This window comes from Bos mutus, chromosome 7 (assembly GCF_027580195.1).
Source record: "Bos mutus isolate GX-2022 chromosome 7, NWIPB_WYAK_1.1, whole genome shotgun sequence".
NCBI lineage: Eukaryota > Metazoa > Chordata > Mammalia > Artiodactyla > Bovidae > Bos > Bos mutus.
The window spans coordinates 46,500,389-46,517,686 of record NC_091623.1 but is presented as its reverse complement, the minus strand read 5'-3'; the positions used below and the strand labels follow the sequence as shown (position 1 = coordinate 46,517,686).

Below are 17,298 nucleotides of genomic sequence, written 5' to 3'. Positions count from 1 at the left end.
TAAGTCACTTCAGTCGTGTCCGACTCTGTGTGACCCCATAGACGGCAGCCCACCAGGCTCCCCGTCCCTGGGATTCTCCAGGCAAGAACACTGCAGTGGGTGGCCATTTCCTTCTCCAATGCATGAAAGTGAAAAGTGAAAGTGAAGTTGCTCAGTCGTGTCCAACCCTCAGCGACCTCATGGACTGCAGCCTACCAGGCTCCTCCGTCCATGGGATTTTCCAGGCAAGAGTACTGGAGTGGGGTGCCACTGCCTTCTCCGCAATGGAATACTACTCAGCCCTAAAAAGGAACACATCTGAGTCAGTTCTAATGAGGCAGATGAACCTTGAGCCTATTATACAGAGTGAAGTAAGTCAGAAAGAGAAAGACAAATGCCATATATTAATGCATATATATTCCATAATCTAGAAAGACGATACTGATGAACCTACCTGCAGGGCAGCAATGGAGACGCAGACACAGAGAACAGACTTGCGGACACAGTGGGGAAGGAGAGGGTGGGACGAATTGAGAGAGGAGCACGGAAACATGCACTTTACTATATGTAAAACAGATGGCCAGCGGGGACTTGCTGCATGATTCAGAGAGCTCAGCCCAGCACTCCCTGACGATCTAGAGGGGTGGGATGGGGTGGGAGGTTGAAGGCAGGTTCAAGAGGGAGGGGACAGATGTATACCTATGGATGATCCATGCTGATATATGGCAGAAACCAACACAATACTGTAAAGCAATTATCCTACAATTAAGAATAAATAAAATTTTTTTAAAAAGTAGCCTCAGGACGTCCCTGGTGGTCCAGTGGCTAAGACCCTGCACTCCCAACGCAGTGGGCCCGAATGTGATCCTTGATCAGGAACTAGATCTAGATCCCACGGGCCACAACTAAGACTTGGCAGAGCTAAATAAATAAACATTAATAGAATAAAATAAAAGTAGCCTCACTGTTCACAACAGCTGAAAGGCAGAAACAGCCTGCGTGTTCATCGACGGATGAAAGGATATAAACGAAACGCAGTCCACCCACATAGTGGAATTTTACTGAGCCATGAAAAGGAAGGAAACACGGACACTAAAACGTGGGCGAGCTTTGAAAACATCATGCTGTGTGAAAGAAGTCAGACGCAAACGGTCACGTGTTAAGGGATTCCACTTACACGAAATGTCCAGAGCAGGCAAACCCACAGAGACAGAAAGCAGATCGGTGGTGGCAGGGGCTTGGGGCCCAGGGGTGGGGAATGACTGCCAATGGAGACAGGACTCCCTCTCTGGATGATAAAAGCATCCCAGAATTAGAGGCGGTGGTTGGACAGCATGGTGAATGTAATAAATGCCCCTGATTTGTATACTTTAAAAGGGTTAATTTTATATTATGTAAGTTCATCTCAATTTTTTTTTTTTTAAGAAAGGGGAAAAAAGCAGCTCTTCACTGCGCAGATGGTGGAAGTTGGGAGTTGGGGCAGAGCCTCTAGAGCCAGGGGACCGGGTTTGTTCTCCCCCTACTTCCTGGCTGGGTGACTCCAGGCAAGGCACTCACACTCCGTGCACTTTAGTTCCTTCAACTGGAAATGGATGAACAGTGGTGCCCATATCACAGGGGAAAAATAATAAAACAACACATGTGAAAGGCCTAGTGCTGAAAAGGGCTCAAAACATGTTAAATCATATTTTACAACAATAATGTGTTTCCTTTAAAAAAAAAATCAGGGACTCCTCTGGTGGTCCAGTGGCTAAGATTCCATGCTTCCAATGCAGGGGGCCCAGGCTTGATCCCTGGTCAGGGAATAAGGATCCCACATGCCATGGGGCATGGCCAGAAAGAAGAAAAAGAAAAAATTACGCTGAATGAAAGAAGCCAGACACAAAAGGACAAAAACTGAATGATTTCACTTATATGAGGTCCCTATTAGCATCTGAGCCACCTAGGGCTTCCCAGGTAAAGAATCTGCCTGCAGTGAGGGAGACCTGGGTTCAATCCCTGAATCAGGAAGATCCCCTGGAGTAGGAAATGGAAACCCACCCCAGCATTCTTGCCTGGAGAATTTCATAGATAGTACAGTTCATGGGGTTGCAAAGAGTCAGGCATGACTGAAGCGACCGAGCATGCACAGAGCAGTCAGATTCATAGAGACAGAAAGTATTTAAAATGATGGGTGTCAGAGACTGGGCAGAGGGGAAGATGGGGAATTGGTGTTTCAGGGTTTCAGCTGTGAAGATGAAAAAGTTCGGGAGATGAACGGTGGTGATGGTGTGGTGCTCAGTCGTGTCTGACTCTTGTGACTCCACGGACTGTAGCCTGCCGATGGGGCTCCTCTGCCGATGGGATTTCCCAGGCAAGGATACTGGAGTGGGGTACCATTTCCTCCTCCAGGGGATCTTTTCCCAACCAGGGAAGGTCAAACCTGCATCTCTGGAGCATCCTGCATTGGCAGGCAGGTTCTTTACCAGCAGCGCCGCCTGGAAAGCCCACGGTAAGGATGGCTACACAACAGTGGGGATGTACTTAGTACACTGATTTGTACACCTGCAAACGGTTCAAAGGGCAACGTTTATGTTCTGTATATTTTATTGCAATTTGAAAAAGAAAAAGCTGGAAGCTACAGTCTGTGTCAATCACCTTACTGAGCAGGGACACTAAAGGCATCTGCTGAAGTGCTGACACCAAGGACTCTCAGGCAGTTGTTATCAGGAAGACAAACAGCTTCCGTCAGGCCTCCTTCCCTGACTGTGGGATCTTAGCACATGATTCCCTGTGGTCTGAGCTGTTCCCTGCGCACCGGACTCTCCACGTTGGAGATTTCTAATTTGGCTCTTTACCAACTGTACTTCATTTGTTGAAAGCTGGGAACTATTAGATTCCAATTATAAATCCTCCAGAACTTTCTGGAATTCCTTCCTGCTTTTTCTCTCAAGCTCAATGGAAAAATCTAAAATCTACACAGGATGGGACTTCCCTGGCTGTCCAGTGGTTAAGACTCTGAGCTTCCACTGCAGGGGGTGAGAGGGAACTAAGATCCCACATGCCGCGCAGTATGGCCAAATAAATCAATAAAACAAAATAAAATCTACACAGTAAATGGGCTTCCCTGGTAGCTCAGTTAGTAAAGAATCCACCTGCAATGCAGGGGACCCAGGTTTGATCCTTGGGTCAGGAAGAACCCCTGGAGGAGGACAAGGCAACCCCCTCCAGTATTCTTGCTTGGGAAATCCCACGGACAGAGGAGCGATGAGGTCACAGAGTCAGACACGACTGAGTGACTAAACCGCCACCACAGAGTAAACATCCACTTCCAAGCCCTCCACACACTCACGATTTCAGTCTCCCACAGGAAGCAGCCAGACATGCGAAGGCCCCGGTGTGGAGTCCCCTCGGTTTCCTTAAATGATGAACTGTGTCCCTTTGTCAGGATCTTGAACGTGTAGGGGAAATGGGGATGTACAAACTTTTCATTTGCAAGGAATGTGAATTTCCCAGAAAGCCATGAGTTCAGAGCACAGTGCACCTTCGCCCAAGCCTCAGGCGGACAGTCCACCACGTTCAGTTCCTTCTCCCAGTGGAGCTAATACTACTTAATATTTTCCTCAAGCGCAATCATTTAATTTTTTCCCTTAAATAAATTTAGCCGTATCCCTAGGTGCCCAGGTGGCACAGTGGTAAAGACTCACCTGCCAATGCAGGAGACACAAGAGTTATGGGTTCGATCCCTGGGTTGGAGAAGATCCCCTGGAGAAGGAAATGGCAGCCCCTTCCAGTATTGTTGCCTGGGAAATTCCAAGGACAGAGGAGCCTGGCGGGCTACAGTCCACGGGTCACAAAGAGTCGGACATGACTGAGTGATGGAGCACGTGCACACACACACACACACGCACACACAAATACTAGGTGACAATACCCATGAGTTACAGGGCAACTTTGATATAAGATACATTATATATTAAAGACATGTGCTTCGTGCTCAGTTGACCAGTTGTGTATTATTAAAGACATGGCCACCATAATTTCACGATTGACCTATATATAGTGTGCGTATACTTTTCATAAAAGAAATATTTCAAAAATAATTTAAAGCACTGCTCTCTTCCTCCAAAAGTATTTTTAAGTTATTCCTTTAAAAATTAACTCAAGTTAAAAAAAAAAAAAAAGAAAACTAACTCAAGTAGATAAACAACAAAGTCCTATTGTATAGCACAGGGAACTATATTCAATATCTTGTAATAAACTATAATGGAAAATAATTTGAAAAAGAATATATACATGTATATAATATTGTGTGTATATATATACATATCATTTTGCTATACACCAGAAACACAACATTGTAAATCAACTATATTTCTACTAAAAATATATAAATAAAAACTAACTGAAGCCTCTCTCGCTCCCTGGCCATCTTGGCGGCTGCTCTTGGTTGGGGGCGTCCCGCATCTAAGGCAGGAAGCTGGTGGCCGCAAAGAAGACGGAAAAGTCACTGGAGTCGATCAGCTCTAGGCTCCAGCTGGTTAGGAAAAGTGGAAAGTACGTGCTGGGGTACAAACAGACTCTGAAAATGATCAGACAAGGCAAAGCGAAACTGGCCATCCTCGCCAACAACTGCCCAGCCTTGAGGAAATCTGAGAGAGAGTATTCGCCATGTTGGCCAACAACACTGGTGTCCATCACCACACTGGCAATAACACTGAACTGGGCACAGCATGTGGAAAATCCTGCAGAGTACGCACGCTGGCTATCGTTGAGCCAGGTGATTCTGATATTACTAGAAGCATGCCAGAACAGACTGGTGACAAGCAAATCATGTACAATTTTTCCTTAATGAAACTGGCCAGAGCTTGTTTAAAAAAAAAAAAGACTAACGGAAGTAATTTTTTTGAACACGGTGTTCGGACTCTGCCCTCAGGTTAGAGACAAAAAGAACCGTCAGCAAACACTAAATTCTAGTGAGTAGGTTTTCCTTGGGGGAAGTGTGGGTTAGCCATTCTGAAGTTTCTTTCTATTTATTCTGGGATCGATCAAAGAAGTGAACACACCGGGGATCATGGCGGGGGAGGGCCACACTGTCGGAGGAAGGCGTTATATGTCTGTGATTTTAAATGGATACCAATTTGGAGGTATCCATGCAAATTTCAGGGTTTTGATACAGAAATGGGTGTGAGTTTGGATGCTCTCAAAATACCGCTATTGTTAAAACGGATAACCAACAAGGACCCACTGTAGAGCATAGGGAGCTTTACTCCATATTATATAACAACCTAAATAGGGAAAGAATTTGAAAAAAAAAAAAACAGATATATGTGTATGTATAACTGAATCACTTTGCAGGTGATTAACAATTAACTCATTGTTCTGCAACCCCATGGACTCTAGCCTGCCAGGCTCCTCTGTCTATGGGATTTCCCCAGCAAGAATACTGGAGTGGGTTGCCATTTCCTTCGCCAGGGGATCTTGCCAACCCAGGGATCGAACCCACATCTTCTGCATCGCCAGGCAGATTCTCTACCACTGAGCCACCAGGGAAGCCCTAATCAACTGTACTCCAATATAAAATAAAAAGTGTTTGTTTTTTTTTAAAGAAGGAGGTGCAGGGGTGGGTGAGTGGGTATGAATGTACACACCTCCACTTTCTGGCTCTGCCCACTGACAGAGCTCAGAAACAATGACATCCGAGTAGCAATGAGCACACCCAGCTCCCCGATTCCAGCTTTATGATTTTTTTTAAATTTTTAATTGGAGGATTTCATTATTGCTTTACACTGTTGTGTTGGTTTCTGCCAAACATCAATGTGAATCAGGCATAAATATACATATGCTCCCTCCCTCTTTAGCCTCCCTCCCACCCCACCCCCATCTCCTCCCTCTAGGTCATCCAGAGCTCTGGACTGAGCTCCCTATGTTATACAGTAACTTCCCACTAGCTATCTACTTTACACATGGTAGTGGATATACGTCATTGCCAAAAATATGGAATGCTTAACGAATTCGCCTGTTATCCTTGGGTGGAGGCCATGCTAATCTTCTCTGTATTGTTCCAATTTTACTATATGTGCTACAGAAGCGAGCTCTAGCTCTCAGTTTTAAATACTATTATCCACTAAGAATGAAGGCTTTCTTGGAGAAGTGGCTCATTTCAGGGATGGGGCAGGGAGAGTATAAAGGTGGTCCTGGAGTTACTATATGACCCAGTAACTCCCCTTCTAATACAAACGTACACACCAAAGATAAATGAAGACCTTCATCCACACAAAAACTTGTGTGTGAATGTCCATCCAGCATTACTTTTATAACCAAAGGGTGGAAATAAGCCACATGGCCGTCAACAGGTGAACAAATAAATGAAACATGATCTCATCCACACAGTGAAATATTACTCAGCCACGAAAAGGAGTGAGGCACCGATTCATGCTACAGCAGGAATGGATCTCAAAAATGTTGTGCTGAGAGGATGAAAGGGACATAAAAGGCCACGTCTTATATGATTCCATTTTTCTGAAATGTCCAGAAAAGGCGAATCCATAGAGACAGAAGGTAAATGAGTGGCGACCCGAGGAAAAGGAGGAATGGGAATGACAGTCAGTGGGTATGAGGCATTTTTGAAGTGATGAAAATGTCCTGGATTAAATTGAGGTGATGGTTGTACAACTCTGTGACTATAATTAATAAATCGCTAAATTATACACTTTAAGAGGGTGAAATCTATGGTACATGATTATATCGCAATAAAATTATATCTCAACTTTAAAAAGCACACAAAGCATCTGACATCCAACACTCAGGCAGAAATCAGTAGATCTAAAATTACTGGGAAATTAAATATGTATTTCCAGGGACTCCACTGGTGGTCCAGTGATTAAAGACGCCGCGCTCCTGGTGCAGGCGACACAGGTTCAATCCCTGGCCCAGGAAGATTCCACAGGCCACAGAGCAAATAAGCCTGTATGTGACAACTACTGAACCCGTGCTCTGCAACGAGAGAAGCCATCACAGTGAGAAACCTGCATGCAGCAATGAAGACCCAGTGCAGCCAAAAATAGATTATTATTTTTCTAAAAAGTGTATTTTCAAAAAGTGAGCATGGAATCAAAAAAAGAAGAAAGTGCTCAAGAATAATGGGCTTCCCAGGTGGCACTAGTGGTAAAGGTGGGTACCTGAGAATGTAGGAGATACAAGAGACTTGGGTTCAGTCCCTGGACGGCGAAGATCCCCTGGAGAATGAAATGGCAACCCACTCCAGTATACTTGCCCAGAAAATCCCATGGACACAGGAACCTGGCAGGCTACAGTCCGTGGGGTCGCAAAGAGTTGGACACGACTGAAGCGACGTGACACAACACGAGAATGACAGGGACATGCACTACAGACACAGGAGCCAGCCCGAACAGGCTGCCACGGGCCAGATGTGGGACAATCTGAACATCAAAATTAAGACAGTAAGAAAAGAATCTGGAAAAGAGTGTGTGTGTGTGTGTGTGTGTGTGTACAACTGAATCAGTTTGCTGTACACCTGAAACTAACACATTGTCAACCAATTCTACTCCAATATAAAATAAAATCTTTTTAAACAAATTAAGAGAGGGATTTCCCTGGTGGTCCAGTGGTTAAGATGCTGTGCTCCAAATGCAGGAGGCCCAGGTTCCATCCCTGGTCAGGGCACTAGATCCTGTTTGCCACAACTAAAAATCCTGCATACTGCAATGAAGATCCATGTGCTGCAACTAAGACGGAGCGTAGTCAAAGAAAAAGTAATTTTAAAAATAAAGACAGTAAGAGATTATCATCTGTGGAGGACAGTCAGTACCCATGAATTCACACAGATACAAATACACTTCCAGTAGAAAGCCATAAAAAGTATCGAAGGAAAGAAGGAATTAGAAAACCATCATTTGGCAACCATCATAGGAAAATAAAAACTAATTGAATGAGACTCACCAGGAGATCCTAATATGATCTCGATGTAACTCTCTATGGGATACTTTTTCTTTACAAAGGGCAAGAAAGTAACTTTGCAGAGAAGAAACCCATCAGAAAGTAACTTTGCAGAGAAGAAACCCATCAGAAAGTAACTTTGCAGAGAAGAAACCCATCCTTTCTCACCTTTAACAAGTCAACAGCGCATCCAGTGCCTCCTGATACCATCCCTGCAGAAGGACACAACATCACTTCTGTGGGATTCTTGCCCCAAGCACACAGCCTCCGGTCTAGTCTTGAGGAAACACCACCCGAGGGACGTTCTTAGCCAACATCATCCGTGAGACTCAAAGGAAGACTGAGGAACTTTCCAGATCACAAGGGATTAGAGAAATGGAACGACTGAACCCTATGCACAATCCAGAATTCTCTTTCGCCATGAAGAATTTTAATACGATGCGGGGCAAAATCTGAATCAGAGCTGTGCATCATAGAATTGTGTCAGCGTTCAAGGAGTCTGATTTTGATCACTGTGCTGAGGTCGTGTTTTAGGAAACATACAGTGACATATTTAAAGACAGAGGGGTCTCGCGCCTGCAGCTGACTCCTAAACAACACAAAGCATGACAGTTCCTCAAAACATGAAACACAGAATTATCTTACGATGCAACCATGCCACTTCAGGGTGCATACCCACAAAAGCTGGAAGCAGGGTCTTGAAGAGATACTCCCTGTTTGTGTTCATGGCTGCATTACTCACGGGTGCTCAAATGTAGAAGCAATCCGCGTGTCTACTGACCCATTAATGGATAAGCAACATGTGGTATATACATGCAATGGACTGTTAACCAGCCTTAAAGAGGAAGAAAATTCTGACACATGTTACTGTATGAGTGAACCTTGAAAACCTTATGCTAAATGAAATAAGCCAGACACAAAAGGACAAAACTGGATGGTTCGACTTACATGAAGTCCCTAGTGTGGTCAGAGTCTTAGTGACAGAAAGTACAATGATAGCCGCCAGGGGCCATGGGGAGAGGGGAGAATGGGGAGTTAGGGTTTAATGGCAATGGAGTTTCAGTTTGGAAGATGAGAAAGTTCTGGAAATGAATGACGATGATGGATGCAAAACAATGTGAATGTATTTAATAACAGTTAATGTGGTAAAGTTTTTGTTATATATATTTTACCACAATTAAAAAAATTACTTAGCAGTAAGAAAATATTTTAAACTATATTTATCTACCTACCTACCTATTTATCCACCTGCTGCTGCTAAGTCGCTTTAGTCGCGTCCAACTCTGTGCGACCCCATAGACGGCAGCCCACCAGGCTCCCCCGTCCCTGGAATTCTCCAGGCAAGAACACTGGAGTGGGTTGCCATTTCTTTGTCCAGTGCATGAAAGTGAAAAGTGAAAGTGAAGTGGCTCAGTAGTGTCTGACTCTTTGCGACCCCATGGACTGCAGCCTACCAGGCTCCTCGATCCATGGGATTTTCCAGGCAAGAGTACTGAAGTGGGGTGCCATTGCCTTCTCCCTATCTATTTATCTATGTGCTTAGTCATGTCTAACTCTTGAAGTGGCTCAGTAGTGTCTGACTCTTTTCGACCCCATGGACTGTAGCCTGCCAGGTTCCTCTGTCCATGGAATTTTTCAAGCAAGAATATTGGAGTGGGTTGCCATTTCATTCTCCAAGGGATCTTTCCAACCCAGGGATCTAACCTGAGTCCTACGTAGGCAGACAGATTCTTTACCACTGAGCCACCTGGGAAGCCCCTAATTATCTATAGAGAAATGCAATATAATGTTAACATTTGGGGACTCCGGGTGTGAAAAGCCTTCTTGGCACTATCCTTATAACTTGTCAAAAAATAAATTTTTTTAAATGAATGGAGTTAAAGATGGCTTTCTCTCCCACCACTGCTGAGAGGAGAAATCTCCAGCAAAGACCTTCTCTCGACATAAGGTAAATAATTTCATCTATCTTTATATCCTGTCAACGACAACCTCATTTCTCCTTGCCCTCCTGCCCCCTGCAGCTTGAAATTGCCCTGTCTCCTCTCCGGCTTTTCTTCCCCATGGACCTGGCAGCCCTTTCTGGCAACAGAAGATGAAAGGGCAGTAATTAAAAGAATCCATGACTTCCCTGGCAGTCCCGGGGTTAAGAATCCGCCTGCCAATGCAGGGGACACCGGTTCAATCCCTGGTCCGGGAAGAATCCACGTGTAGCAGAGCAGCTAAGCCCGCGTGCGGCAACTGCTGAAGACTGAGCCCTAGAGCCTGTGCTCAGCAACAAGAGAAGCCACTGCAGTGAGAAGCCTCCGCGCCGCAACCAGAGGGGAGCCCCACGCTCCAGCACCAGAGAAAGCCTGCACGCAGCGACGAAGACCCAGTGCAGCCGAAAATACATAATTTGTTAAAAGAATTCTAAAGAAAAAAAATCCATCTCCCAGGTTAAGTGAGGACTTCAAAGGATTACCTTTATTCATTTAGAGTTTCGCTTGGGGACTTGTCCTCAAAGCGAGACTGCAACGGGCCACCCAATGTGCGGGCAAGTCAACTGGTGGAACCATCTCTGTGGGTGGGGGGCTGGGAGACTGAAGATGCTGCTGACTCGGTTAGTAACCCAGCCAGGAAAACTCTAGAGGGCACAGGAACCCCCTCGGTGGCCACCACAGTGTGATGTGCCAGACAGACATGCAGCAGCCCCACCCTGTGGATCCTCTCTTTGCCTCTCTTCACCTAGCAGACTGGTTCCCGCCTGCTGATCACCCTCATCTGCACACAGTAACTCAAGGGTCACTCCCACCCACTGGGTGATGTCTACCGGGCATTAGTGGGAACAACTGTCCACATGACTGCTGATGATTCAAAAATCACCTGATGCCAGCAGGGTGTCACGGAGTGGGTCACCTTCTTGTTCTAACCTTTTCTCCTCATGTCCTCTGGGTCCTCACCTACCCCCTCCCCAGCTGGGGGTAAAATAAACTAAGAAAACCATCCCTGGGACTTCCCTGGTGGTCCAGTGGTTGAGAATCTGCCTTCCAAGGCAAGGGACGTGGGTCTGATCCCTGGTTGGGGAACCAAGACTCCACATGCCTCAGGGCAACTAAGCCCATGTGCCGAGACTAGAGAAGCCTCCGCACCGCAATGAAGACCCAGCACCGACGCTGAAATTTAAAAAGAAAAGAAAATCATCATTGAAGATACACACACGTCACATGGCCAGCATCCCCAGAGAGGCAACCACATGCTCATCAAAGACCCTGAGAGGGGCGTCCTTGCTGCTGTATTCCTGGGGAGCAAACCCTGAAGGCCCCAGTGCCAGTGCCAAGGGGAAGAGGGGGGGTCGGGAGAGAGGACAGCTGTCCCTGCCCCCAGAGACACACCAGTGCAGGCTGAGCAAAAGCAGCCAGTGGGAGAGGATCACGGAGCCTGCTCCAAGGACCACCTCCTTTGCTTGCCGCTTGAGACCAGGCAACACCCATCTGTGGTGACAGAGCTCAGGAAGCAGCTGCCTACAGGGCAGGATGAGGCGATGGGGGGCAGCGGGTGGGTACTGAGCAGGAAAGAATGTTCGGGGTTGATGGGAATCAAACAACTATCTTGCTCAAAGCATTAGTGACATGGACATGGATACTTTTTTATTTATTTGTTTTTTTTTATTTTTTGCCACACAGCACGGTATATGGGGATCTTCCTGGGCCAGGAATTGAACCCAAGTCCCCTGCAGTGGAAGCACAGTGTCTTAACCACTGGACCACCAGGGAAGTCCTAGGATAAATACTTTTCACCAAAGTGATGGGGGCATTGAAGACATGGGTACATGATTTTAAACAAATGATTCCCCAAATTTTAAGAAGGGCAAGGGTGGGAGAGGAATAGCTACACTTTTCATTTGAAGTTTGGAAAGGTTAGGAGAAGCTAAATTCTTGGCTTCTGAATACTTTCTGCTCCAAAAGGTCTGGACGGTTCTCCTGGGGGGGAGGGTAACAGTGCACCCCGAGTCCGCCAGGCACATATCGTGAAAGGAAAGGGACTTGGGCGCCCCAGACAATGCATTGTCTACACCCATCTACCTGACAAGACCCTGCTGCTCGGCTGCGTCTGACCGATTCCCTTGACCCCACAACAAAGACCCCCTTTGTTCCCTGGTTAATATCCTTAGCAGGTCTGTCTAGACTCACTGTGGCAGTAATTGTCCCGTGATGTCACTAGGACCTATGACCCAGTTCCTCCTTGCCCTGCTTGGTCAGGGAAGGCTCCAGACATCTCCAAGCTAAGGGGTCCCAGCCCTTGACACCCACCTGAGCCTCCTAGGGAGAGACACACCCACAGCTAGCATCCCATGCTAACCACCCAAGACCTGCGAGGAGATATGACACTTGAAAAATGCACTCCCCTCCTGCTTGAGGTGCTGAGAGGTAGCGGCGTCTTGGGCAAAAGGAAAGGGGGGTGCCCCTCTATCCCCAGAGCTCCCACCTCCCCCATGGAGCTGGTGGGAAACAGGTCACCTTCTGCTGGGGCACAACTTCACCCAGGGCGTGAGGAAGGAAGGTCAGATGAGAGAGAGAAGAGAGACAGAAACAGACAGAGAGACAGAGAGCGAGACAGACAGAGAAAGAAGTGGGGAGAAGGAGAGAGAAAGGAGGGAGCGAAAGACAGAGGTGGAGGGAGAAGGGGAGAGAGAGAGAGCTTGAGCGACAGAAACAGGGGAAAGACAGAGACCCAGAGAGGCCACGGGAAACTGGAAGAGAGAGACAGAAGGGAAGAGAGATATGAAGAGAGAAGGGGAAAGACAGAGGTCCAGAGAGCAAGAAACAGAGAAACAGAGACACCCAGAGAGAAGCCGAGAGAGACAGAGATGTGGAAAGACAGGCTGAGAGGGGCAATCCGGTCCCTGGCAGAGGAGGAGGAGTTCCTTCCCCAGGTGGCAGCTTAAGCTTCAGGAAAAAGCAGTTGGGACAGGAGGTGACTGCTGCTCACCTCCCCTCACCCAACACCCATCTTCAGCTTGAGGTGATGACATCAGTGGTTGCCCACAGCTAATGTCTGGGCCACACCAAAAGCACTCCTAGGCATATTTTCTTGAGGAATGGGTTAGACCCGTCCAGTGGCTACACTCCTCCCATGGGCAAATGTGTTCCATCCAGAGTAACTGGAAAGCACCACCAGCAGCTCCAAGTTACCCCATGGGCGGATCCTGCAGATGCCCTGCTGTACAGAAGGTGTGGGTTGCTGTTCAGTCGCTCAGTCATGTCCGACCCTTTGTGACCCCACGGGCTGTAGCCCACCAGGCTCCTCTGTCCATGGGACTTTCTAGGCAAGAATACTGGAGTGCAAAGGCATGCGCCACAACTGCAACTGCATTGACACCAAGTTCTAGAATAGGCAGAATGCACCTGTGGTGGCCATAACGGCTGCAGAGACGTCTGCACCTGGGTGGGGGGCAGGGGGTGGTGGGAGTAGCTGGGAAAGGACATAAGGGGATTCTGCAATGCCGAAGAGCACAGAAGGGGCTGAGAATGTTCTAGATTTCAATCTGGGCTCAGGCGCCACAGAGGTGCACAGGCGTCAAACATCATGGAGTTAGACAGCTGAGTGCACTCAGGGTACCTGGGGGCGGCTCCAGCTTTTTAAAAGGGAAATGATCAGGTCTGGGAAGGTTGGCACCTTTTTAGCTGGGCAATGGTGGAGAACCCTCTCTTGCTGTCTCATAAAGTAAAGGAAGAAAATTCAAAGACTTCTAGAGGCGAGGTCTGGAGAGAGGGTTGACTGAAATAGAAAGTGGATCTCCCCTCCGGCAGCAGGAGGAGAAGCTGCCATCCTTCACCATCCGAGTCCTGATGCTCTGAGGGATTTCCAAAGATTGTTTAATTGATTTTTCTCCTATTTAGATGCAGATCATAGTGTCTGGGGGCCCGGGAATTCAGACACACGGCTTTGTATCCACTCAGCCCCGTGAAGGCTCCTGTCTGAAACTCGCACAAAGCCAGACACACACGCCTTGAGAAACACGCTGTTTCCTTTTTGTCTGGGGCTCCAGGGAGCGGGTGCGACGAGCAGGGCCTCAGACATGCTCCCATCTGTGGAGTCCCGGGGATCCCGTCCCTCTGTCCTGCTTCCAAAGTGGGGTGAAATTTTTTTTATAAAAGAGAGACAAATGTGGCTGAGATTTTGAGGTCTGGAAGAAGGGTGATAAAAAAACATGGGGGTTTCCCAACTAGGTGTTGATACACTGAGGTTTCAACTTGGAGTCTTCTCCAAACTCAGGGCTCTGGAGTGGAAAGCCAGGGCGGGGGGTGCTTTAAATCAAGCAGCTAATGGGCTAGGATTAACACTAGTTTGGCTCCGGTCTCTGCAGATCTGATTTATATAAGGAGAAAACGTTTCTCTCTTTCTCTCTGCCCATTGTTCCCCAGTCTGTCTCTCCAAATGCCCCAGCTGACAAAGAAACCAGAAGGCTTGGGACAACAGGAAGGACTCCCCCCTCCCCGCCCTCAATATGCAGTCTTTGCTTCCTTCAGCTGCCAGGAGGCAACACAGAGGATCACTGCAATCCCCTCTACAAGGTTGCCACAATTCCCAATATCCGTGCTTGGTCCCCCCTAAACCTGGCTGGAGCATGGCAACTCTTTTGAAGAAAGACCATTCTGGTTTCTGAGCTGGATGACCTCAAATAACTCTGTGGGCCTCAGTTTCCTCATCTGTAAAGTGGGCACAAGAATAAACACACCTAAGGGTTGTTGGAAGAACTCAGTGCTCTAGGCAGAAAAAATGTCTGGCGCAGAACAAGCTCTCAACAAACAGTACAGCAGTAACTATCTGAGCAGGAATATCTGTCAGACTGCTAACATCTCTCTCCACGAAGCTTCACAGGAGACACTCTCTTCTTAGGCTGCTCACTTTCCTTGGCACCAAATATTTCCAGGGGAAGCCCAGCCTGATTCCTCCCCTCTGGATTCAGTTACCTGGACCGCAATCCAGCTGGCATTCACAGTGTGTTCCCCAAAAGGGCCGAATCCTGAAAAAAAAAAACAAAAATGAAAAGCAGCACATCACCACCCAGTGGCCCCTCCTGGCCTGCCCAGGGCCAGGCGGCTGTGTGTATCCACAAGAATGGAGCACGGAGCTTCAGGAGTAGCCATCCCCGGGGACAATGTCAGGGGCCTGGTCCAAGTTCTGGGGTACACCCAGTGGTCCCTTCAGAGAGCCCTGCCACATAACTGTTCTTAACTGAAGTTGTGAATCCTATCTTGTTCTCACTCTCACCTGATCTTGTGCCAGCAAGGGGCCAGTGCCCCCTTTTTGCTCCAGAAAAGGCTGACTTTGTTCCTCTCTCAGTTTCTTCCCCTATCCTTGATCCCCAAATATAATTATTCCATCACTGTCTTTGTGCACCATTCCTGGACCCTGGAATTACAGGGCTGGAGGTGCTCCGTGATTCACGGTCTGATAAGGAATGGCCCTTAAGGAATGTACATAGGTATCTCCCAGGTCAGGCTGTCCAGGCACCATCCCATCATCCTCCTCCCCATTCATTTACAAACCAGACTGTACCTGAGGAGGTGCCAGGTGCTCTGCATGCCCTGTGGCCTTCAGCCCCCCTGTGCCTCCCTTTCAGGCAAGGGTGTTTCCTGACTGAAGCACAGAGAGGTGAAATCAGCTGTCCAAGGTCACACAGTGAGAAGACACAAGAGCACGGATTCAAACCCAGGCCCAGCAGAGTCTGTGGCCTGCCTCTTCTGACCAACCCACACACACTATCTAAAACATAAATCTCTTGAAGAGAGGCTGTCCTTGATCACGAGTCATGGGTCACTCCAGCTGGGCCAAGTGCCCCTGGTGGTATCATGGCCCTGGGAGGAATACTGTGCCCTGGAATAGCAGGGGGCCCCCAAGTAGGGTCAGAATCTCTCTACCCCTTTCCTCCTCCTGCATGGACCAAATATGGGTCCCAGCTCAGCCACTGACAAACAAGGGCACCTCTGTGACCCTCGGTTTCTCCTTCTACAAAATGAGACGGTAAAGATGTAATAACCTCAGGCCAGAAAAATGTCCCTCCCAGGGCCGCCGCCAGAGTCAGCCCTAAAGTAATAAACAAGCAGACACAGGAGGGCTGCAAGGGAAAGTGACCCTCTGGCAACACACCTGCCAGGTAAGTGGCTTCTTCCATCTTCCTAGGAATTCCAGGACCAGCCCGGACCTTCCTGGGCCACACACCACCTGTTTGAATCGTGGCCAGATTTCTCACTCACCCCTCATGACGGTCCCCCACCCCCACCCCCCCGCAGAGGCCCGGCGGAAGTTGACGCCCACGAGGCTCCGAGGCGGAGTCTCTCGGAGGGGGAGGCGTAGTTAGTTTCGGGGAGTTGGTGACAGAAGAGTGGGTCGGGGGGAAGGGGGAGCAGGCTTATCCACAGGCAGGAAAGATTTTGATCAAGACAGTCCCTGAAACAACCGGAAGAACTGCCGGCACCCGAGGTCTCCCCAACTCCGCCTGCCCCTGCCTCGGGGGAGCAGCCCCTCATTAGGGCAGGGTTCGGGGAGCAGTGTCTGGCAAGACGTTCATTTGTCACCGGGGCACTTCCTGCCCGCAACTCGGCCTTTGTCCCCTGGGACCGGGGGTGGTGACAAACCCGACCTCGGGAGGGCAGACACAACAAACAGGTGTCCGAAGGGTCACTGTCCCCAACGGGGAAAGGAAGGACGCCCAGGGGCCTGCTCCGTGCGGGGCGTTTGCCAGGACCCCCCCACGTCCTTGGCTGCCCCGACCCCTGACAGTGGGACCACAGGGGTGCCCCCTTCTCCACGTTCTCCGTTTCGCGCGGACTGCGCTGGGCTGCCGCGGGCGATGACACCTTCCAAACCTGAGGCGACTTCTAGCACCCACTCCACCCGGGCCGCCGCGTCCCTCCCCGCGACGCGCCTCGTCGCCTCCCGAGCCGCCCCACCCAACCCTGCCCCGGGCCGCCGCCGCCGCGGCCGCCATCCGCGCGATGCCCTCGTACCCGTCACCACCACCGCCTTCCTGGGCTGCTCCATGGCGGGCTCAGGCTGTGCCTCTGACCGGTTCCCGGTCGGCGCTGGCGAGTCAGCTGCCGCCGCTCGGACCCGCGCCACCCCTAACCCTAACCCCGAGCTCGGCCCCGCCCCCGAGCCCGCCCCGCCCCCGCCAGGCCCCGCCCCCGTCCGGGCCGCCGGTCGTGCGCGTGCCCGGGCCCGAGACGCAGCGTGCGCGCCGCGTCCATAACTCTCCGCTGAGAAGTGCGTGGCTGCTCCAGGTCCCCAACCTGTTTCCCCACCTGCAGAATTCGGACGGTTCGTCTCGCAGGCTGTGGCCTCTCGAACTCACTGAGTCATGCCTTGGGGACGAGCTGGTCATTTAGTACACAAATG

The 17,298-nt window shown here is 49.1% G+C and overlaps 1 protein-coding gene, 1 non-coding gene and 1 pseudogene across 7 annotated transcripts in view; 1 reads left to right on the top strand and 2 right to left on the bottom strand.

Annotated features, from left to right (window-relative positions):
- The window catches only part of PGPEP1 (pyroglutamyl-peptidase I), a 37,337-nt gene extending 20,289 nt beyond the window's left edge, over positions 1–17,048 (bottom strand). For 3 of the 6 annotated variants that reach the window (XM_070373324.1, XM_070373327.1, XM_070373326.1), the window contains exons 1-2: positions 16,911–17,048; positions 14,871–14,923 (exon numbers count right to left, since the gene is read on the bottom strand). In XM_070373324.1, the coding sequence (XP_070229425.1) occupies positions 14,871–14,923; positions 16,911–16,944 (87 nt within the window). In that variant the 5' untranslated portion in view covers positions 16,945–17,048. The other 3 variants (XM_070373323.1, XM_070373322.1, XM_070373325.1) reach the window with 3 other exon arrangements.
- On the top strand, positions 4,430–5,877 carry LOC102274197 (large ribosomal subunit protein eL30 pseudogene; annotated as a pseudogene).
- LOC138988659 (U6 spliceosomal RNA) lies at positions 5,950–6,056 on the bottom strand. The gene has a single exon (XR_011464931.1). It is a non-coding gene; the product is annotated as a U6 spliceosomal RNA (small nuclear RNA).
- Positions 17,049–17,298: the final 250 nt, after the last annotated feature.